The 23,486-nt window shown below is 47.2% G+C and overlaps 1 protein-coding gene across 3 annotated transcripts in view; it reads right to left on the bottom strand.

Moving 5' to 3' along the window:
- LOC117583263 (neural cell adhesion molecule 1) overlaps positions 1 to 23,486 on the bottom strand; it is a 58,551-nt gene that overhangs the window by 25,537 nt on the left and 9,528 nt on the right. For all 3 annotated transcript variants that reach the window (XR_004573779.1, XM_034271491.1, XM_034271490.1), the window contains exon 2: positions 5,485 to 5,617. Coding sequence is in view for 2 of the 3 variants with exons in the window: in XM_034271491.1 (XP_034127382.1) it covers positions 5,485 to 5,617 (133 nt within the window). In the remaining variant the exon portion in view is untranslated. The remainder of the gene's footprint in view (positions 1 to 5,484; positions 5,618 to 23,486) is intronic.

Below are 23,486 nucleotides of genomic sequence, written 5' to 3'. Positions count from 1 at the left end.
AGAGAGGACGAGAGAGGGGAGTGGAGGTAGAAGGTGGTGGGGGTGGAGTGTGGGAGAGTGCGAGAGGGAAGGGGAGGGGAGGGGAAGTGGGGGGGGGGGGGGGGGCGGGGGGGGGGGGGGGGGGGGGGGGGGGGGGGTGCACGACAAGTGGACGACGAGCAAAACCACGCGACGTCCGTTTTGAAGAGTTTGCTTTGGGTCTTATTCTCATTCTCTTTTGTCTGCGGCTCGCTCTCACTCTTACGCCTCTCTCCGTGCTCTCTTTTTGCTGCTCTTATTGTCTTTTCATTTTTTTGCCTTCAACAATTAGTCGAGTTTTATTTATTTTGCGTTAATTGGTAGCACTTTATCTTCTGGCTGAATGAATGAGACGCGCTCTTTAAACAAATCCCGAAGCAGACCTTGAACCGCTCATTGAATGGGTTTGGCAATTACGTTTTTGGTTTCGCTTTTTTTCCCGTGGCTTTGGCCAAAAAACTTTACTCCGCAAATCGCCTTTACCCCTCCCCGCCATCCACACTCGGTTCCCTTTATCTCATTTGTTTTACGGTGCGCTCCCGACCCGAAGCTCCGCCCCGCCACGCCCCGAAATCCAATATCAAGCAAGCTTCTCATATTGCCATTTAATGTTTTTCTTTTTTGTTCGTTCTTCAGTTTTGTAACGCTTACAAAATCCTATTCAAAAAGATTGCAAAAGGGCTGAGAGCGGGCGGGGGCCAGTCAGGCAGGCAGCTCGCCAGCAAAAAAAGGACGAAAACTTTTGCACTCACAATATCCATTGAATAATTTTATGACAATATGTGTCAGAGCGTGTCTGTCCGTCTGTCCGTCTGTCCGTGTGTCCCTGTGCAAGTGTGTGTACGGGTGCGTGTGCGTATTTTCTGACAGTTTAAACAGATGCTGCTGTCGTGGGAATATTGTTGCAGGGGACAGCACACAATGATCTCTCAAATGTGCTATACCCCTTGGACGATTATGGAGTGAAAATGTGGAGTAGAAGGAGTAGAAGTAGAGGTAAGACTGCCTCGAATAGCAAAAACATCCAGTTCCATGCAACTCTCTTTTACAGGGTATAATCATCGTTTTCGACTGGCCATAGGGGAAGCGCTTGACAGCGGGCAATAAACTATGAGGCCATGCGGGTCATGCCCACATTTGGGCTGGGGCGGACAGGTTATCAACGTCCAAAATTAGACAGGTGAGAATTGAAGGCTCTACTCGCATATATACCCATATATATTGTATATTGTCTGTTGTCTGTTGTCCCGTATCAAATTATGCATAAAGAACCCCCCACACAGGGGCAAGGACAGAGGCAGCAACAAAGCGCCAAAAAGTATGTTTCGTAACTCGACAAAAGTGGCAACAAATTTAAAATTGCTTTCCACACACACACACGTACACACGTACACACACACACACGTACACACACTCTTGCAAACAAAAGAAACTCAGCAGAGAAATATGAAATGAAACAACAATAACACCGAAAAAGGGGGCCTGTTTACATTTACACCGCCACCACCCCCGCCCCATCTCTGATGCACGCGGGGGGCAGTCGGGGAAACAGACAAAAGTATGCAAATGGTTTTACTGCCCTATTGTTTTTCCTTACTTATTTTTGTTGTTACTTTTTTTTTTTTTTTTTGGGTTTTTCTTATATTTTTTTGGGTGTTTTTTTTCGGCTGCTGCTGCCCAGCCCAGTCCTTCCTTTGGTTGTGTGCTATTATGGGAGCCATGCTGTGTAATATCTGTAAATTTCTTTTGTTATTGCCAACAACAGTTTTTCAGCCCCTCCCAACCTCCCTCCTCCACCAACCCACTGCCAGCGAGAGCCCGTGTTGACATTTGTTGGCATCATTCCACACATTGTTGCCGCTGCTGGCTGGTGTTGGCTTTCTTTTTGTTGCTGTTGCTGTTGCTGTTTGTTTGGTTTTCGCTTCATCTTCTCCTTAACTTTTACTATATAATTTGTAGCATATGAATATATGAAAGGAGCAGCAGCACAACAACAACAAAATGGAAACAAAGGAACGTAAACATCGCCGGCGTCGTAGTCGCCAAGTTCAAATTTATGCAGTGTCGCCCAATAAATTTCGCAATAAATTCAAAATAAAACTTTCATCTTCAGGGTGTGCCTGTTTGGTAGAGGGTTTTGGGCTAGAGCTGGCCGCAGGTTAGGTTTCCGCATCCCATCTGTAGTCTGCAGCGGCATTAAGAGCATAAAATGGGATTATTGTGCTCTCTTGATACGCCAAGAAGATAACGCGAATGATTAACACTCTACAGAAGGCTTAGGAGATATAAAACCCAAGCAATTTTCTACTTTTAACTGACAATTTCCAATTAGAAGCCAAATCGAAGTCACTAAAAGTTGACCTGCAGTGGGGACCAGCAACGTTAATCTCTTTTTCGCAGCAGAATGCACAATCAGTGCGAAAAAAAAGATTCGGCCAGCGGATGTGGCACCATTTCCGGTTGACGAGCGACAAAGAAAATGCCCGACATTGGCATTTCTCAGTCCAAGTGGCAAAACCAAAGTTTAGTGGCTGCAAAATCGATTTGCATGCGCCGCTTGCATTTCCGTTTTTACACACACACACACACACACACACACACACACACACACACACAGCTGCAACTTAATTACAGTTTTAAATATCCCATCTAAAACCTGAAATTTGCCGCTTGCCGCTCGTAAAATGCCCCCGAAAATGCACTCGACTTAATTGCCTTTGGCTCGACTTTTGCACCACAGAGATTCTCCTCCGCCGCCGTGATTCCTCCACTGCGCCATCTTCAGCGCATTGGGGCCGTCAGCCGTCTCTTCCGTTGCGCCTTTATTGCCAGCCATTTTGAATACCATTTTGTGGTTTATTACTTTTGTGGTAGCGCCATTCCGATTCTCAAGTAGCACTGCGGCATGCCACACGACACACACGACACACACGACACACACGACACGAGCTGTCTGGAAGTGAATGCACTTTCGATTGCCGCCTCCCACAACCCCCCGTCCATTTCGGGGCTCTCTGTATTTAACGGCACTGCCTGCCTGCCGCTTATGGCTTATGGCAGTTAGCGTGGCACACGGATTATGCCGCTTTTGACAGCCAGAACCAATCCAATACAGCGACACCCAAGCTGCCGTGTGCCTCCGCAGCAGAATTTCATTATTCATGGGGCAGCAGCCAGCCAGCCAGCCAGCCAGCCAGCCCAGGGCAGCTCTAGGTGAGCTTTAAAAATCAATTAACCTTGATTGTGGGCCAGGCTTAAAGCCCATTGTAAGCATTCAATATTTAAGCGGGGTAGCAGCGGATGGACTCGACCAGAGTTGGGCTGCTACTATAGCTCGCGGTAATAGCTAATTGAAGCCTCATAACAACTAGATTATAAGGAGCCTAAAACGTACTTTAACTTGCACAATTTTGGCCTTCTTTTGCCTTTGTTTTTGCTACAGGGTATCCCTCAGCCACTATCCTTTGGCCCTGCCTGCCACGCTCTTATTTTTCTGCTTGCTTTTTTGTTGTGTATTGATTCTCGCCATTGCTGTTGGCATTTCCGCTTGCCTTTTGTTTATTATGTAGGCTTTTGCGGGGGCAGCTCCCCACTCGCCATTCGCCATTCGCCATTTGCCATTTGCCATTGATGGCCTGCAATATTGAACGTGACAGTTGGCCCCGTCGACCCAGGGACCGGTCACGCTCGCTCGCTCCTCGTTACAGGTGGCTGTCATGGCAAATGTTAATTTTAATAATGGAAGGGCAGTCCCCACCCCCCGGTGCTCATCCCCCTTTTGTCTTTATATCGCTCACGATTCATAACAAATAAATAAATGTACAAAAGAAATCTTATGGAAATCGCATTTCAAAGGTCAAAGTCAGCAGAAACCGAAATCCCAGCGAGACCCATAAAAAAAAGGTTTCAAAAATAGCTCCAGACCTAACCCTAAAAACTGTCTGTCTGGTTGGTCCGAGCCAAGCAACAAAGCAAAAGCAACAGCAAAAGTTAACATTATAATTTTTAATATTTTTGCTTTTAGCCTCCTGGGCAGGACATTGCTACGAGCTCAGAGTAGAGTCTTTGTGGCGCTGTGGGTGTAAAGCTGTCAAATGCAGGGCCACAGCCTCCTCTGCCTGTTGTGTGTGTCGGTACGTGGTAGGTAAGGCTGCCAGCTGTGACGTGCCCGAGGCAAAAAGCAGCAAAAAGCAGCAAAAAGCCTCAGCCACACACATATCCCGAAAGCAAGGCTAAACCTTGGGCTCTCTCCCCCCACTCACATGCTGCTTTCAATTTCAGCGCCTTTTCGGTTTTAGCTTTTGCTTTTGATTCTCTCTTCTAAGCTCCGTGCCAGCCTTCGATTTCACGCAGCGCTGGCAAAGTCCTTTTGCCTATCCCTGTCGCCTGTCGCCTGTGCAGCTGCTCCTGCTCCTGCTGCTGGTGTTGCTGTTGTTATTTATTTGCTTACATTTTGCTTTCATTTTTGTCCCCCCCTTTTTCTCGGGGCAATCGAATTCGAATCACTTTCGGATATTTTTGGTTGCAAAATCGGACATTTTTGTTGCTAGTTTTTCCTGTGTTTTATTTTTTGAAGAAATATTTTCTCCTTCGCTTCCTCTTTTGTCTGTGTCTGTGTCTGTGTCTGTGTGTCTCTGTAGCACGGAAATTTATTGCTTCCAATTGAGTGCACGAAGCAGCAACAACAATAAGAGGGATTTGGAGGGGCAGCAACAGCAACAAACAGCTCGTGAACAGCTCGCGCTCGCCCTTGATATACACGTGCGTCCCGTGTCCCGTGTCCATGTCGTTGTCTGTCTGGTCTCTGGTCTCTGTTGCTGCCCCCAATCTTTCCCTCTGTGTCCATCCACCCGCACATCCATGGTAACATATTGAAAGGAAAGCACATGTAAGCACAATTGACAAGGCTAAAGGATATCGATGTCTGCTTATAATGTGCAACATATTAAACCTAAGCACACGTTCGCAGAGCGCTGGCTCTATAAATAACAGCAGGCAGAGGGAGCTGGCCCCTCCGGACTCTCCCATAATCAAAGTTGCCGCCAAAACAGTTTTCACTTTGGCTGCCATTATTTTGCTGCCCTGCTGCCACGGCATGTCCTTTTGCCTGGGGGGTTTTCTGTGGCTAATATATGAGTCCATGTCGCTGCCCTGCTTGCCACACAGTTCGGGGCCCGGGACTAGGCATATGAGTGGCCAAGTAGACTCCGAATGGGACTCCACTTCGTCTGCGAGTTGAGTTGAGTTCATATTGATGATGTTATTAAAATAATAAATTATTTGAAAATTATGAACTGCTGCCATTTCTCATGATGCTGTGCCTCCAAGGGGCGAAGATAAATCAAAGGTTGAACCCTAAGCATGAAGGCAGCTGCTGTCAAACACACACACACTCCCACTCCCAGTCCCACTCCCAGTCCCATCAAAGAGACTTTAAAATGAAAGCTTCATTTAAATGTTGCTTACCTGTAAAGTGGCTTGCCAGCACTCTCCCGAAACCACAGGACCATGTACACACGATCGTCCTTCGCCTCCGGCTCGATGTCACACGGCAGCGATGCGGTGCGTCCCAGCACAGCCTCCACGGCCACGGTGGAAACTGCAAGGAGAGGGAAAAAATAAGTACAAAACAACATCATCATCGTGCTGCTACCTGCGAAGTGCAATTGAAGGGAATGGCCCCTTGAAATGTCATGACAAAACTATTGCCAAAGTCATTAACACAATATGAAAATGTTCCCTTTTTGTGTTCCCAGCACTGTCGCCTGGGTAGGGGTGTTGCCCGCAATTACTTGGACTCCGGACTCCGGACTCCTTCGTCGATTTCTTAGCAAATGTCAACAAAACGCTGCCTTTTAAGTGTCACGTTGACTTCACCAGAGGTTGCTCGCTTGAGCACGCAAGGCTGGAATGGCACGACAAGGCAAGAAGCACCAGCACCAGTCACAGCCACAGCCCCAGACCCACTCCTGGCTCAAGCCAAGACTCAGCCCCGAGTCCAACTCCCTTTTAACCGCAATAGCCGTTCATCGTCTCTGTCGCCGTCGTCGCTGTCGTTGTAGTCGCATAATCACAACCAAGTACGTGAGTGGGAATATTAATGCCAAGTTGACGGCAACCGACAACGATGACGTCGACAATGATGATGACGATGACGATGTCCGTCCCGTCCCGTGCCGGCTATCCTGGCTGCGATTTCACGGCACGGCTGTCTCATCTTTTGCATTTAAACTGCCAATTGATGTCACTGAAAATAGATAAATGCCAAGGGCCCCCGCAACAGTTCCAGCCCCAGCGCCACTCCAATTTCAATCCAGGCCAATCCAAACCAATCCAATCCAAGCAAATGACAATGGATTAAAGCTGGACAAATGCCATTTCATTGCTTTTAGTCACTCATAGCCAGCGATTGTCTAGGGCTTTGTCTTCGGCTCTAATTGTCCTTTGGCGTGAGAACGTATCAAAAGTGAAAGCAGGAATGGGCGCGGCCTGAGGTGTTTGCTGAGTTGTTTGCTTAGTTGTAAGTTTCTGTCTGTTAGCACAAGTCGTAAATGAATAGCAGAAATATGAACTGTAAATGCATAAGCCATCGATCAATCAACCAAAAAGAGTTGTGGCAAAGTCCTGTCAAGTCCCTTCCTACCTCTAATATGCATCATAATCGGCCTGCTTTGGCTCTCATTTGATGGCGAATTCTTAGCTGGGAAGCATTTTTATTTCACTTGAATTCCCTGGGTGTAAATCAGAGTAGAAAGGGAGTGTTTCGCCCACGCATCGATTTCTATAAATTGAAAATTGAATTGCTCACCTGTCCAGCTGTCAAAGAGGCTCCGGCAGAAACTCCCGAGCACATCCATCATGAGCAGCCGAACGAACCTATTTTACAGCCTGATGCCTCATTAATACCCAAAAGGGAGCGCAGCAGCGCCAATCATGTTACGCGTAATTTAATTTCAGCAGCCACCGCCGTCAAACGGGGCAAAAGGATCGAGCAGGAAGTGTGCACAAAAATATGCTGCGAGCGAGGACATTTCTCAGCTTCACAACCAACAAAAATGAAGAAAATAAAGGAAAAATTGTTGACATTTATTTAATATGCGCACGTTTGATAGAAAAGCAATTCCCAGTCGGATAATTTATGGCACACTACACGAAAATTTGCACATGAAAATCGTAAGCAGAACGCACGAGCGGACACAAAGCCCACAAAGACAGGCGGACAGACAAGCGGACACCAAAGCCAAACATACGCCTGCATGTGTGTGTGTGTGCCTTCTCTTGTATCGGTGTGTGTGTGTGTGTGGGCTGTCGCAAAACATGGTAGCAATTTTCGTGCGTTTGTAATTCCCATGTAAGATGTCAAATGCTCAACGAGCAGACGGACAGAACCGACAGAGAGACACAGTTAGGTCCTCTATCAGTTAGCTGCTGTCTCCCCGGTGTCCCAGTCCCCAGGCGTGTGTCGACAGTGGGCTGCTCCAAATTGACATAATTTGTGATATGCGCCGCCTCCATCATCTTCATCATCATCCTTCGTCGTCGTCGTCGTCGTCGTCGTCGTCAGCGCTGTGCGCGCAAGCGTAAGTGTGTAATGAGTGATTTGCCCGTGGGGCACACATGGGAATCGTGACAGTGGAGGCAGAGGGGGAAAAGGGTATCCACATAGAGCACCACAGACAGCTAAAACCAACTGGCTGCTTTTGCTGGATTTGGGTACAAAGTGGCGCGTGCTGCGGCTTAGCTGGCAACTTGCTACTGAGGTCACGCGGCGGAGCTTGTGGGTAGGCCACAAGAGGCAAGCAGTTCAGATGGACAAATGTCGATGTCGACTATCTCCACATCGCCTCACTTCACTTGTATGCCTCTGGGGCGAGGTGGGGCGACTAGGTAAATGGGTCAATTCAGGGATTATTAGTGCAAATCGCAGGCGAGAGAACTATTCAAGGCACATGATGTGAAAGGCTGCGGCGGCACATGTCAGGCTGAGGTACTGGCAAGTTACCCAAAAGTTGTGTATCTCTTAATTTGTATCTTTTCCCATCACCATTTTGATGCACACTCAAATATAATCAAATGGCAACACAGATTGCAGATTTCCTACACATTTCCTCCTTGCTTCCCTCTACTTTTCCCACTGTCATTCTCTCTTTATATATTTTTGTGTGCTGCTGCTAAAGTAGAAAACAAACACAAATTTCATTTTGTTGCATGCTCTTGTGGCGCTTGACTCTGACTCTGACTCCCATCTCAGCTTCGTTTCGCTTCCATTTTTTTTTTGTTATGAAAATTGCCAACAGCTAGGCAACACATACTTAGCACGCACCGAGGCATCCAAAGAGGCATCCAGGATAGATAGAAGGAACGCATACAGACGCCCGCCTCACTCTCTCTCTCTCTCTCTCTCTCTCTCGCTGGCACGTCGTTGAGCGCACTTTGGGTTATGCACATAGTATTTATATTTATATAGCAAAGTCGCATCCCTCTCCCTCTCTTTGTATATACACGAGAGAAGCTGTGAAACTTATGCAAATTGCATTTCAGTGTCTGCGCAAAAGCCAACTCGACACAAAACACAGCAGAAGCGTTGCAGAAGAAGACGCAGCAGGCGGCAGCGCCTAAAAGTATGCAATGCTAACGCGGCCTGCTGCAAAAAGTTGTAGAAAATGCGCATAATGAAATCCATGGGCTACGGCTACGACTCCAGCAGTGCCAGCAGCAGCTTCTTAGCTCGGCTTGTCTGGGGTTTTGCTTGCCATTTCCACGTTCCAGTTTCGCGGCAAAAAGCTGAGGCTGTGCCGCCGCTTCTCTTTCTCTTCCCCGGGGGTGCTTGCTGCTTGCTGCTTGCTGTTGTTGTTGCTCAAGAGAGCGCCAAAGTTTTGCTTCTCGTTTCACGCTGCAACCACAAGGATGGCGGCAACAACGACGGCAACGGCTGAGCCCAGAGCATGGTAATTTCTGCAGGGTCTTCTGCCTCTCTCTCTGTGTGTATGCACTTAACTGTAGACACTTGTAAAGAAAAAAAAACAAAATTGTGTGCGAGTGTATGGCAGCCACTGACGTTGTCGTTGTCGTTGTCGTTGTCGCCGACCCTGGGCCAACGCCAAACCGGTAAAGCAGGTCACGTGTGGCATAAACGTGCCATTGCGTCAGTCGCTGCCGCTTTTACCACTGCTATTCATTGTTGTTGCATTGTTATTGCTGTGTCTTGGGTGTGTAGGAAGGTTCCTTAAATAAATGTGTGCCTGTGTGCATGGGTGTGTGTGCCAAGGCACTTCGTATGTGTTTGTGTAATTGAGATGAAAGTTAATGGCCAAGCGTAGCATACTTTTGAGCGCCCAAAATCGCAAGCTAACAAAATGCCAGACAATGCCAGAGTCTGTGTGTGTGTGTGTGTGTGTGTGTGTGTGCGGGAAAGTGAATGCCAACAAAAACGGAATTGTTGCTGCTGCCTAAGTGGCACTGGCACAAGGTAAAGTCGCAGTGCTGCGTGCTGCATCCGCCTCTGGGTCTACCTCTTCTTCGGGTACGCCCTCATTTTGTTTGTGCTGCAAATGCATGTGCACTATTTGCACTAATTTAGTTGAAAACAAACAAAGTCCTTTGTTCAATTTTCGCCTCTCAGATTGGAGAGAGATTCCTTGTGCCCACAGGCTGGCTGCACTGCAGCTTTGTGTGCCGGTGCCGCAAAAAGAACAGGCCAGAGCCGCAGGCAGGTGTTAACCTATTTATCTCTCTCTGTCCCTCTCTCTGTTCTTAATTAGCAAAAGTATTTTCTTGGTTTTGTTTTCTTAAGTGTCCTACACTCGAGTGTCTGTGGCCTTGGGCGGGATCGGGCAATTACCATGTCCATTGACAGACCCGAGAGTCAACAAATTCAAATTCAATTCCGACATAATAAATAATATGCCAGGGCCAAAGGAAAAAGGAAAGCAACAACTGGCACAATGGCAAATATGTACTTGTGCTTTTGCTGTAAGGAAAAGAGACTTGAGCCACAAAAGCTGACGACCCTCGATTATTGATTGCACGTGCCACAGTCACAGCCAATCGATACTTAGGCAAATGACAGAGCGGCGCCTTAGGGGGGCAAAGGCTAGCCTGTGGCATGTGCATCAACTTGCAGCTGCCGGGCCAAAGTTCAGCTGCTTAACGCCACAAACAATGACCCACAAGTCGAAGTACTCTCCATGTCCAAGGGATGCCTTGCAATTACATCAATTACGGAGAAGAAACTAACCGAAAAAGTAAGAATAACGAGCAGAGTCGGGCCAGGCAGCAGCAGCAGGAGAGAGACCCAGTTTTGTGGGCCAAACCCAAACCCAAACCCAGACCCAACCCCAAGCAGTCACTCCTTCGCAGTGTGTCTACATTTGACCCGAAGTGCATTGGTCATCACGTGTGGCCATGTGTCTGCATTTGAGTGCACTTTGGTCAGCAATTATTTTACGTTGAGGTCGCATTAGAGGTGTGCGCCCTCGCTGCCAACCAAGTTGCCTCGGGGTTGTCTGAAAAATACACTCAAAGCTGTCTATGTTCGGGCAGAACCATTCTTGAGGCAACCCTCGCTGGCAGGACTAGAACAGGAGCTTGGAGCAGGATCTGCCAACCCCATCTAATGGTAGTTTCGGACACAAGGGATCGAAGAGCAAAGAGTCAGAAACAGAGTCGCCGTCAGGCATAGGGTTAGAAAAGGAGAGAAGGGCTAGGGCGAGGGCGAGGGCGAGGCAGAGCCCGCAGCAGTGGCGCTTTTTCGGCAGTCAGGCAACGGAACGGCCACTGGCACTGGTCCTCGTACTGTGAGCATATTGAAGTACTATTCGATGGCAGCATTTTGCAGCTGCATTGTCATGTCAACCGATAAATTCACACATACGTCTGTGTCTGTGTGTGTGTGTGTGTGTGTGCCCGCATACCAGCAAACAATTGGCACCTTTGGCAATCTTTTTTCGTGCCCCAGCCACGTCGCAATTGCAAGTTGAAGTTCGAATTCGAGCAGCTGCTCTGTGTCGAACTGCAGGCGGAGTAAGAGAGTGAGAGAGAGACCGGAACCGAGACAGACCCAAAAGTGGTCCCTGGCAAAGTGTGTGCACTGAACTGTTAGTTATGTTGCGCTGGCAGGCAGCACACAGGTCGCATACGTTACGTTTCCGCTGCTTGACTACTGAGCGGAATGTCTATCAACTGAGTGCCGCCAATATGCGCTGTGCCTGCACTGCTCCTGCCTTCGGGGCTGTGTCAGTAAAGGCTTTCGAGTGCGCGTCCACCAGCCGCAGTAGTAATCGCATAATAAAAAGTGCCAGCTGGAAAGCAAGGGAACTTCTTGTGGGTTTAGTTACGGCAACAATTGAAAGGGAAATGTGCAATAATTTCTAGGGAGAAATGCAACCAATATAAGCTAAAGTTAAGGCAAAGCTCTGAGTAATTCACACACGGCTTTTGGCTGCTTCATTGAGCAACAAGACTTGGATTCTAGGTGCACATTTTCAGGAAACAATTAATTTTGTTACCCTTTAGCATTGAGTATCCATCGAACATTTTGCCACCTGCCACGTGCCACTATTTGTGGCCATGTATCTGCATTTGGTCGTGCTTTTTATTGGCATTATCCCACAATCCGCTGCCCTTTTTTTTTGTTTGTTAATTAGTTTTAATTACTGCTCGCTGGGATTTTTAATGGGCAAGTGCATGTTTGCAGGGATTACAATCTGTGGCTGTGTGTTGCAGTTGCACGAACCACACACATGCATTGTGGACATATATAGAAAGCTTCAGAAAGTTCCTTTTTTTGTGTTACCCCAAAAATGGCTATGGCAAACATTTGGCTAAAGATTTCTGCAGACAGTTGGACACGGAAAAAGTTTCCATGGGTGTGTGTGGCAGTGTGTGTGGCAGTGGAATTTGCAATTATTGCCGCTTAGCACAAAAATTCCAGCTACACACAGCCACACGCAATGAATGACAAAAATGAATTTTAATAAAGTTGCGCAAATATTTGCATATTTTCTGCGTGTGACAAAACTTTACCCAACCGAACGGGCAATTTTTGATTCCAATGTGCTGGAATTTCGATTGAAATGTGGACGAAACGTTTTGATGCGGGTCAGGCACTGTAATTAGCTTTCGACTTCAAGAAGTATTAAAGTAAATATTATGCATGTGCCCCCGTCCGTCCCCTGGCTACCAGCTCCAGCTCAAGCTCTTTAAACTTTCTTGAGGCAAATCAATTTGGCCTGGCCGGGAACACGTAGCCTGCGCGTAATAACTTTAAACTGTTTGCAAAACTCGGCGAGAGAAATTTCATTACCTTTGGGTGGGCCATGGGCCAACCTTTTTCGGTAATTTTCTGCCGCGCTCAAAGTAAATATTTGACAAGACAGCGGAAACAACAACAACAACAGTAGGCAGGAGGCAGGAGGCAGGAGGCAGGCAGCGTCGCCTTGCGTTGTCCTTGCCGAAGCACTTAAAACCTAATTAAATTTGCATTACAATTTTTTTCGGTTTTTATTTAAATTGTTGTTGTTGTTTTTGTGTGTGTTTGTTGTAGCCGTAGCTGGCTCTAATTTTGTTTTGAAAAACAGCCACGGGGCATGCACCGAAAAAGCAGAAGACAGACAAAGGCTGCGGGACAGCAGTTCGACACAGTCCATTGCCCGACTGGCTGGTCATCGGGCGGCAAAATCTCAAGAAAAGGCTGCGAAAAAAGCTGCAAATCTTGCGCATATTTTTGGCATTAATATAATTCATAATCGTGCTTTGATCTAGCGACAGGCAGGCAAGGAGAGGAGCAATTAAAAGCTGCGAAAAAGCAACGCAAGTCCTTGAATCGCGGGCTTAGTTCACAGTAAAAGTCTTCGATTTTGGTTTCTCTGTAGATTATGCACCTCAATTTAAGCTGCAAACTACAGCCAAGCTTAGGCTTTAAATCTTCCCTTTTGAACGGTGTGTCGTTAGCACTGAATAGGCCACGAAGCGCTTCTATTTTTACCTTTTTTCTCAGCACAAAAATCATAAAAAATGTAAAAAATAAAATACCAAAAGCAGACAGCAGACAGCAGGCAGCATGAATATGTAGATGCTGCTGCGTCGACAGTTGCATTGCTGGCATTTTTGTATTCCGCAAAATTCCAAAGAAACATTTAAACTCGACTTTTAGAAAGAATTTTTTGTTGATTTTCTGCACACATAGCCAAGTACTTTCCGTTTCTTTTATTTTGTTTTTGCTGCCACCAAAAGGGTCCAGACTGTATTCAATGCAACTGCAGCAGCAGTCGCAGCTGTTCTATGCCCGAATTGTGTATTTATGAAAGATCTTTCACCGCCTGGCTGGACTTGAATATGGCTGGGGCTTGGAACACGTACAATATTGGCCATTAAGTGGCGGTGGGAGTGGAGGGGGAGTCAGCCATTGATCAAGCCCTTTTTGAGGCCAGTCAGGAAATCATTTAAAAGACATTAAAATTTATTTGAGCGCTCGTTAAAGTGTCCGAAAGCACAAGCTAAAAGCTACAAGCTGCAAGCCACTCTATACAATAAGCAATAAAAAGTGCGTGAGAGCGTCGTCCGAGCACTAACTGTAAATGTTATGTAAATGCGAAGAGCGAAACACGTGTTTCCCGAGCGAAGGTTTAAAGCTGCTTGCCAGTGGGCAGCTTTAGCCCGTGGCCGGACAGCTGCAATAAAGTAAAAGCTCCAAGATTTATTTCTTCAGCGAAGTTGTGCTGCTGCACACAGACACCCATGGCCATGGATACAGGAGTTTGTCTGGTGGCAGGTCCATATGTTGCGTGCAAATCACAGTGCAGACCGGGGGGCTGTCCAACTGTCTCTCTGTCTCTCTGTCTGTCTGGGGCTGGGCTACTGAAGACGTTGCCAAACAGGAAGTTTGCAAAACCCAAAACGGTAGCGCCAAAGATTTATTATAAAAATGCTCATAGCTCTGGCTCTGGCAAGCGGCACACACACACACACACACACACACACACATAAGCAAAAGTTGGCAGCAAATTGTGCGGTCCAACACTGAGGCGGGTGGAGCTCTTAATTGCACATTTATTTAGGTTCGCCGAGGCAGTTCGCAGGGCACTCAGGCGGCTCGTGTCTGGCTCTGGCTCTGGCTCTGGACTAGTCTGCTTAGAGTAGTTTATCATTCGCTGTACTTAAATTACGCCCCTGCCCCCGCCCCTGCCCCTGCACACACTTGCCACACACATATGAGAGCGCTGTTGGAAAAACTTTGTTCTCGATTCTCGTTTGCTTTTTTTTCGCTTTTGTAGCAGAAGCAAAAGTTTTCGCCCCCTTGACGCAGAACGGAAATCTGTATATTAAATGACTAATTATAGACATTTTATTACCTTGAGCAAGATAAATGGCCAACACTGCCCCACTAACTCGCAGCAAAAACGAGCAGCCTGGCAGGCAGGCAGGCAGGCAGGACCATGACTACAGTGGCAACCAGTAACAGTAACAGTAACAGTAACAGCTTGTCAGTTGGCAGTTGCCAGAACATTTTCAATTAAAAAACATACCCGCTAACCTTGGAGCAGCAGCAGCAGCAGCAAAAGGATGCGCAGAGCGGAGCGGAGCAAAAGAAAATGGGAAAATCCGCAAAATTAAAATGACAAAAGCGAGGCGTTTACTTTAAAATGCATTTCCACAGAGAGACGAGAGAGAGAGGGAGAGAAGTTGTCCTCATTGTCGGCGCTGCTCCGGCAATTTCCACGTTACGTTTCGTTTCATTTCAGTTAGTGGCTGCCAGCTGCTAGCCATCCCTCCTACCCACCCACGTTGCCGCCACGGTGGGGCACTCCAGTGTCAGCGCAGCTCGGCTCGCAGCCCATGTGTGTCGCTCTTTCGCTCGCTGTGTGTCGCCTTCAAATGCTTGCTGCTGCTGCTGCCTCTGCTGCTGCCAACACCCTATCCTACAATTTGCCTCCTACCAGCCCCTCACCCTCGCCCTTGCCCGTTGACAAGTAGGAAAATTTTTTGCAAATGCTGCAAATGAATTTTTTTTTCGTTGCCGTTGCCGTTGCCGTTGCCCGTTCTAGTTTTTTGCCTTGGCTCCCTTCTGAGTGCATTTAGTGGCATCATGAGATGCTATTGCAATTTCCTTGCTTGTCGCACATACTAATTCGCCCACAAGTCCCGGATAGACGGGCGACCCCGAGCTGAGCACTTCCCTTAGCTATCAGCAAAATGTATGTAAAAATGTATGTACAAATGTATGTACGTACATAGATGTGTGTGTGTGTGTGGAACAACAGAAAAACATAACCACAAACCAGCGTTAAAGCAAACTGAGTGTGGGAGCTTCAAAATGCTTTGCATAAACGGAAAGTAATAATTTAACGCAAAATTTCCTTTTGCTGATGCGGATTCTGCTCCTTCGTTTCTTACGCTTCAATGGATCTCGGTATATGTGTGTGTGTGTGTGTAGGGTGCCAAATGCCTTTGCAGCTATTGCGCAAATTGAACTTTTAACTGTAGCACGAGCTTCCCCAGGCATCCGGTGCCAGCTGCCAGCTGCCAGCTGCGCGCCAACTGCTGTTGCTCCTCCTCCTGCTGCTGCCACTGCCACAGGAAACGACAACATGACCTTCGGGCGGATTGCCTGCTTGAAATTTGCTTAGCATCTTCCGCTTATGATATGGCAATAGCCGCCAGATGCATATCAGCTAAATGGTGCAACTTAGTGGCAAAAGTTCTGACAACTTATTAGCCTCGCCCTGCCGACCGACCCACAATCCCCCAATCAATGGGCAAGTGCTGGGCGCTCCCCTCGAAAGTTGTCTTTGTCGGGAACTTGGAACATGCAAATCGCTTCGAAATGCAATAACACGTGCCCCAATGTAAGAGTTTGTTCTTCTCTCTGTTTTCTCTCCTTCGAACTTTGTTTTTTTTGCTGTTTTTCGCAACATAAAACTCTTACACTGAGTCCCAAATGCATGTTTACACTCGAGACGAATGTGCCAACAGCAAAGAAGACATGGGCGTAGTTGTTGGGGAAACTCAGGAATTAGCAGTAGGCAGATTTGGGCACAAATTAAATCCGACCTCAGCTGGGGGGAGAAGACTTTGTTTGAAGACAGCGCACCCCAAGGAGCATCATCGCAGCGCAGCGCCACTGACAAATGCAAATTTCATTTTCATGCTAGGCCAAAGCGTCTACGAAGAAAGAAAGAAAAAACGAACACCCGCAAGCAACTCCCAAGAAGATTTCAACATGTCCAAACATGCAAATTTTCCAGTCTGTCGCTGCCTCCTACTTGTTTTTTCATCGTTTCCTCTTTCTCTCTTCCTGCTGTGTGTTTTCTTTTCCACTTGTTTTTTCCGAGAACAGAAATAAGTAAAAGAGAAAGGAGCAGGAGCAGAAGCAGAAGCAGAAGCAGAAGCAGAGGAAAAATAGGAAACCCGACAAACCGGAAAAACGGAAGCAACGTGCGTGCATGCGTGACACAATTGAAGCAGCGCCTAAAACGGAGAGCTTCCAGCTGCTCCAAGCTCCCAGCTCCCAGCTCTCAGCTCCGAACTGAACTCAAGTACATGGGATCTGGCAGAGCAGCTACCACAAGCTGAGAGAATATGCTTATCTTTTTCATACTCTCTCTCTCTCTCTCTCTCTCTCTCTCTCTCTCTCTCTCTGTCTCTGTCTCCGGCGTGCTGCTATCGTACCCGTAGGAATCGTTAGCCTGCCATTTTGGTCGCAAAGGAAGAAGCCCGCTCCCAAAGCCAACAATAGACTACCGGCAAAAGGCAGCAACAACAAAGCAAAAGCAAATCAAAAGCAAAGCGAAAAAAGAAATGTAAAAGGTTGGAAGAACGCACTCAAGTGATTTGACGATTGATTTTGCTGTGCTTTTGATTTGCCCTTTTTTTGGTGGAAGAGTAGAGTAGAGACACGTCGCACGGGTTATTCAGCAAAACAATGTAAAGGCAGAGGCAGAGGCAGGGCAGATGTGGGGTCGGGTTGGAGCCGGAAAAGGAGCATTGCCCGCAGCCGTCGGGCGACAAGTGCATAAAAATACACAATCAAATGGCTATACAAAAGGCAGCAAGTAAAATTGTTTGGAAAATTGATTTTTCTTACATTTAACTGAGCATTCAATTGCTTATTTTCATTGGGTCGAGCAGAGACAGAGCTAGAGGGTCACAGACAGCGCCAAGAGAGTGCAAACACAAGAAAAGGCGAACCAGCAAGTGAAGTGGAAATATTGAATTATTTATATTCGTTGCACTGCGTTATGTTCTGTCGTTCCGCACCGCTCCTCTCCTCTCCTCTCCTCCCTCTCCTCTCCACTCCTTACCATTCCCCTGTGTTGCTCTCCGCTAGTCATCGTTCCTCGCCGCTGCTCTTCGCTCTCACGACTCACCGTTCCCCTTCCGACTCCTCCTTTTGTTCTCACTCTCTCTCTCTCTCCTCTTTTCGCTGTTTGCTAATTTCTTTGATTGCCTTACCAAGCGAGCTTTGCTTTTGCCTTTGCTCTTCTTTTATTTTTTTGTTTGGTTTTGTTTGCCAATGCGCCTATTTACTCTTCACGCACAAAAGACAAAGGCCATGGGGCTGCCATCGGCGCACTTGAAAATTGCCTCAAATATTTATACACGAAGCAAGCTTCGTTAGGTTACCTGCCGTTATTTGGGGTGGGGGAGGGGGGTGCCACTCCCTTCCCCCGCCTATCATAAAGTATTCATAACACGGCAACTCAATTAATTAAGTACAAGTAAAACGCGTCCTAACTAACCTTCGACTGGCTACAGCCGATTGTGATATGAGTTGTGGCAGCCACGTTACATAATGCTAATTATCTTACATTGCCTGCGACGATGGGCGACACCAATGAGACCCACAGAGGGCGGTGGAGCGGAGGAGCGGAGGAGTGCCGAATGAAAGTTTCAATTACAAGTTGAGACAAGCGAAGGGCGGACGCCCTTTGACATGGGCAATGTGTTGCCAAAAGGAATATGAATAATTATCCAGGGGGAATAAATTCCATTATACACTTATACACGCATAAGTTTCTAGCTCTGTCTGTGTGTGTTTGTGTGTGTGCCCTATTGACTGCTCAATTTAATTAAGCAAAAAGTAAGCCATCAAAATGCCGAAAATTCCACAGAATTTGGCATAAAGCTCTTTGCAGCTATTTGGCAACGACTGTCACTTGCATGGCTTTTCAGCATTTTATGCACACATTAAAGCTACATTCAAAGCATTCAAAAATCTGTGTCTGAGTTGGCTTTCCCCTCAAAGTTTGAGTTGTAAAATTTTCCTCTTTGATATCTGGTAAGCTTGAGAGAGAGAGAGAGAGAGAGCTGTTATAATTATGACAATTTCCTTGAATGGTGTCGCCTTGCACCTTTTTCGGCAACAACTCATAAAGGTTCAGGTCAGTCCTTTGACCAGCGCCTGGAAGAACCCGCACCTATTGATGTTGCCATGAACCACGCAACTTTTTATGGTCCCTCTCTGCCTTCCGTTCCCGGCCACTCTGCTTTGCTGTTTGCTGGCACTGCTTTTGTTTTTAGGCAACATTATTAATTTTAATAGAAAACTTTACAAGAGCCAGGCAGCGCTGGGGTGGGGGTTGAAAATTAATGAGGGTTGTCCACTTGGCGCTTGTTGAATTTGTAATTTGTGCGCTGGCCCCAACCCCCTGTTCCCATAGGAATACGCTTTGGGATGCGTTGCTCTTGCTTCTGCTCTTTGCTCCACTTTGAAGTTGTTTTTGTTGCGTTGAGATAAGCGCCAGCGCCAGCGTCAGCGTCAGCGACAAAGTGTAAGCGTAGCAATTATTTGGTGATTTCTCAATGCTGCCAACGCTTCGGGCAGCGAGTGGAGATCCAGCAAAAGACAAAGACAAAGACAAAGGCTTGCCCATATCTTTGCCACTAAACTTAATTTAATAGGCACTTGGCAGAAGCAGTCGCAGCAGCAGGCAGGCACCCCAAGTGCGGCATCAATTTTAAAGCCGTGGGAGCAGCACTCTAGTCAAGTGGCTGCTGCTGCTGCTGCTCGCCGCACATAAAATCACATAAATAAGCATAATAACTAATGTAACGAGGAGGCAGAGAGCCGCGTAGAAAGTCTCTCCTGCATTTGCATTTCGAGCGCGAGAAATTGCCGCAATAAATTGTGCCGTAAAAACACATCGACGTGTGGGGCAGGGAGGCAGGGAGGCAGCAGGAGGAAGGCGGTGCCTGCCTCGAAGGTAAACTCAAATTGACACGATAGCGCATTAAAGGCAAAGTGCACACAATTACAATGAGTGTGGGTGGAGCTGGAGCTGGAGCTGGAGCTGGAACGGGAACTGTGGCAAAAATAAATTCGAAAACTTCAAAAAGCGCTCAAGCCAGGCTACAAATGTGGCCAATAGCTGAAGCTCAGCTGGGGGGTGGCCACACCTCAGCCAAATCCCGCAGTTGTATGGCTTTGAGGTTTCCTATTCCCTTTCCACTCCCCGCCTTTGAGTGTGTGTTTGATTTTTATTACGCTGACAAATGGCGTGGCGCATTTAAGCCGAGACCCCTTTTTGTGCGTTTCGGTTTGGCAGTGAAAGAAATTTGAATTTCAGCTAACCAAACACACAAACATATGCGCCAGGGTCCTTGGTCCTTGGCTGCTGCAGCTTATGTAGCATACTTTTGAGCTTAGCGTGTAAGGCGCATAAATCGTGCAGCATTTTCTTTGCCAACCCGCGACATGACAGCTTCCAGCATACAGCGCCCACCCCGCACGCGGAAAATCCATTGAAAAATTGAATAAAACTCCCAATGTTCCGCACCTAGAAAGCTTCATTGTTTGAGCGAACTTCAAGGTTACTTTAAGGCTGCCACAGTTGACTTTTCCGCTTGGAATTCGTTTAATTTGGCGTAAGACAAAGACAAGGCCTCGTTGCCGTTGCCGTTGCCGTTGCCATGTATCAAATTTTAAACAGCAATCTACGCTGGCAAAATGTAAATACAAACCACCGCTTTATGATACGTGATAACGCATTGCGTAACCTTTTCGCAGATAATCCTGTTAGGCAGCAAACCCACTCCGCCGCGTCAAAAAGTGCCTTAGACTTGAGCAAAAAGGTGAAAGCTCGTGAGTTTTGTGGACTTTGTGGAGGTGTTTGCCAGTCATGGAGAGAGTTTTGTTGTTACTAATTCGGGGACAAAGAGAGTTGCTTCATTTATTTACTTTAGGCACAAAGAGTCACGCTTCTAGGTCACATATTTGACCCTTTTGCAGAGCATTCAAACTTCAATGTGTGCCGCGCACTTTTTGCGCCCCTTTTCTGTTGACATCTTAACACCTTTGCCGCTTAAGAATGCCATGCCACATTTGGCAATGCTGACAGGTGCCTTTAGTTGGGTCTGGCAGGGCGTGAGGGCATAAAGCTCTGGATGTCATCAAAAATGTCACTCAAAAATGTATGAAAATAGGAAAAGAACGAGAACGAAACGCTCAACGACTAGACAGCAGACTTGGTCCCTATCTCAGGAGTCCCTGAAGTCGTTGTTGCTGGTGTCTGTGTGTGTGTGTGGGTTGTAGACAGCGTGGGAATGCCAGCAGCAAAGGCGAAACCTGAAGCTATTTCTATCGCATATAAACTCACTTAATGCGAGTGCATATTGATAAGAGACAAGAGCGCGTCAGGGGTAGAGACAGAGAGAGAGAGAGAGAGAGATAAGGTATCAGCAACAGCTGCAGGAAGTGCGCTTAAATGTGTCGTCTGTGCCGGATAAAGCGTTAAGCCGTTTGCAAAGGACACAACACGCATGTGGCTATGAATTATTATTGTTTGGGCCACGCTCACGCACATTCTGGCCTGCCTGCCTGCCATCCCGCCAGGCAGTCACGTTTCCCTCTGTATCGATATCGATTACCGCGTGGCGCTGAAATCAATTTTTGATGTGCTCTCAATAAGCCGCCACTTCCTGATTATCTGCCTCGCATCCTCCATTGTTGTCACGCCAACCTGCCAATACTTTACATACATTTTGGACCCCCCAAATCTGCTGCTTGTTTTTTGTTTCGATTATTTTTTAAAGCTCTTAAAAGGGGCCACGGGCTCGACAGGTGAATGAGTTTTGCAGCTGGTTGTCATGCAAATGAAAGGCTCTTTTTTCGTTTTTGCTGCCTAATTGCCTCAAGTCTCAAGTCAAGCAGTGCAATCACATGCAGATACTGCTTGCTCTCCACTGCTTGCTGCTCCACAGATAGGAAACTTTGCCTCTCTCTCTCTCTCTCTGTCTCTCTGTGCTCTGGGATTATCGCATATTTGTCATAAGTGCGACGTGACTCCATTATGGCTCCCAAGATGGTCGCTGCGTGGTCCCCGGGCCCAGCTAAATCGCTCAGGTTCGTGCAACTACATGAGAAGCGACTGCCGCAGAGGTCGCATATTTGCGTGTTGGTTCGTGTGTGGCATGGCCTGGCTTTCATATCTATTGATTAAGCCCGAGCACACTTTTGTGTGCAATTTAAAGTTTCACAGGTTTATTGACAGGTTTATGCCAAGGCACTGCAGCGACATGCAAAATTCCAAGTCAGCGGCATAACTTCAGCTGAAAGTCCCACAAGCTTGTGCCAGGACTTTGCTCTACACACACACAGAGCTTCGGCGTGGAATTTTAAATGGAGGCACAAATTTGTGAAAGACTCACACGCGTGCTGCAAATTTTGTTCTACTTTTAGCAGGCATCGATGGAGCTCGGCCCTAGCTCTGGAGCTGCTGCCCAAAATATTTATTATCATACCCCAAGCCCCAAAGCTGCAGACAGACAGTCTGCTAATGGGATGCCCTTTTTTTTGTGTGTTTGTGTGTTGGTTGCTGGGGAGTGGCCGCAGGTTAACGTCCTTAGTCATCATCTGTGCCTCACATGCACAGCAAATTACGGCATATACAATTACAAAGTACACTTTTCTAATTGTAATTGTAATTGTAATTGTAATGCAGCGGCCAAGGCAGCCAGCAGCCCTGCTGGCAAACAGGCAAACACATGAGCAGCTGGCAGCAACAACAATGCAAACAGTTTAAGGGGCCACCACCACCACCCCCCCCCGAAGTCGGAAGGTGAAATTATATGCCTATGCATACACACACGGAGACACACGGAGACACACGGAGACATAAAGCTCAAGTGCTCACATGTCTGTGTGTGTGTTGACATATTGTCCGGGGTCCTGAGCCGGCCTTGTTTCCATGTTTATTTGTTTGCCAAGTTAGTGTTAACTTTAGTCATTCAGCCAGATATCCGTCGGTGGCACTTCAGACTGCCTTCCCATTTGTGTGGCTGCTGCTGCTGCTGCTGCTGCTGCTGCTGCACGTTGTCATTATTATAACGTGCCAGCCCCACAACTGTACCTGGACGAACAATGGAGCTAAAGCTCCAGCCGAACTGCCTGAGACAGAGCCCAGACCCAGACACAGACACTACTACTGCGCTACACCGCATCCGTCATTGGCTGTCACACATGACCTCATTAGCCATTGAAACGTGACTTGTTATTTGACTTGTTTCGCGAGTGCTGCCTAGGAGCAGCCATCTGCCCCCTGCTCAAACTCTAATTAAATTTGCCGTTGCTGTTGCTGCAACTTAGCTGCACCGCACAGCGCATATGTTAGCGGAAAAATGTCATTTGCAGCTAGCACTGGGGGCAGAGGCAACACAACAGTGTTGGGTCAGTCGGGTAACGGTTGGCTGACCTCAACGCGATACGAACCAATGACAGTCCTGTTCCTGCCTGCAGTTGTCGCAACTGGGATTAGGCACAGCAATTTGCATTGCAAACAAAGTGCAAAACAATCAATTTTATTGCAGTTGCATTTAGTTAATTAACACCAATGCAGCCAGCCAGCCAAGGGGGGGATTACTGTGTTTTGGTCCTTAAATGAAATTCGCTTCGAAATGGAATTCGCGTGGATTTAGCGCCGCTTTCTGCTCGGCTCGGCTCGGCTCGGCTCGTAAATTAGCCCGAATTAATTAATGCCCATTAATCAAGCGCAAAGACACAAATCTAGCAAAAAGAAAGCTCAGGCCAATGCAAGAGATCATACAAAAGGCGCGGCAGTAAAATTCAGTTCATTCGCCTCTTGATGATATTTTTTTCCTCTTTCCCTTTTTTTTTTTTTTTGCACTCATCATCAACGGCCTGGCCTGCTGTGTGTGTGTGTGTGTGGCATGGCATTCATTCAATTTCAGTTGCTGCTGTGCTACCAAAAATCTGAACTCCAACGCTTGCCACAACTAATTATGCCACTAATTGAATTTTCGCATTAAGCGCTGACCAAGGGGACTCTCTCTCTCTCTCTCTCGCAGCTCTTGCTGATGACCGAGAGAGCGGACGATGCTGGCCATTTGACCACCAGGATGAATGTCTGCCGCACTGGGCTGTGTGCCATGCTATTGATTTTTTTGATGTGTTTTTCCTTTTTTTTTTGCGCTCAACTTTAATTACAATATTCACTGGCGAAAGCATTGACCCC

This window comes from Drosophila guanche, unplaced genomic scaffold (assembly GCF_900245975.1).
Source record: "Drosophila guanche unplaced genomic scaffold, DGUA_6, whole genome shotgun sequence".
Taxonomy (NCBI): Eukaryota; Metazoa; Arthropoda; class Insecta; order Diptera; family Drosophilidae; genus Drosophila; species Drosophila guanche.
The sequence above is the reverse complement of the archived record's forward strand: the minus strand, read 5'-3'. Positions and strand labels throughout refer to the sequence as shown.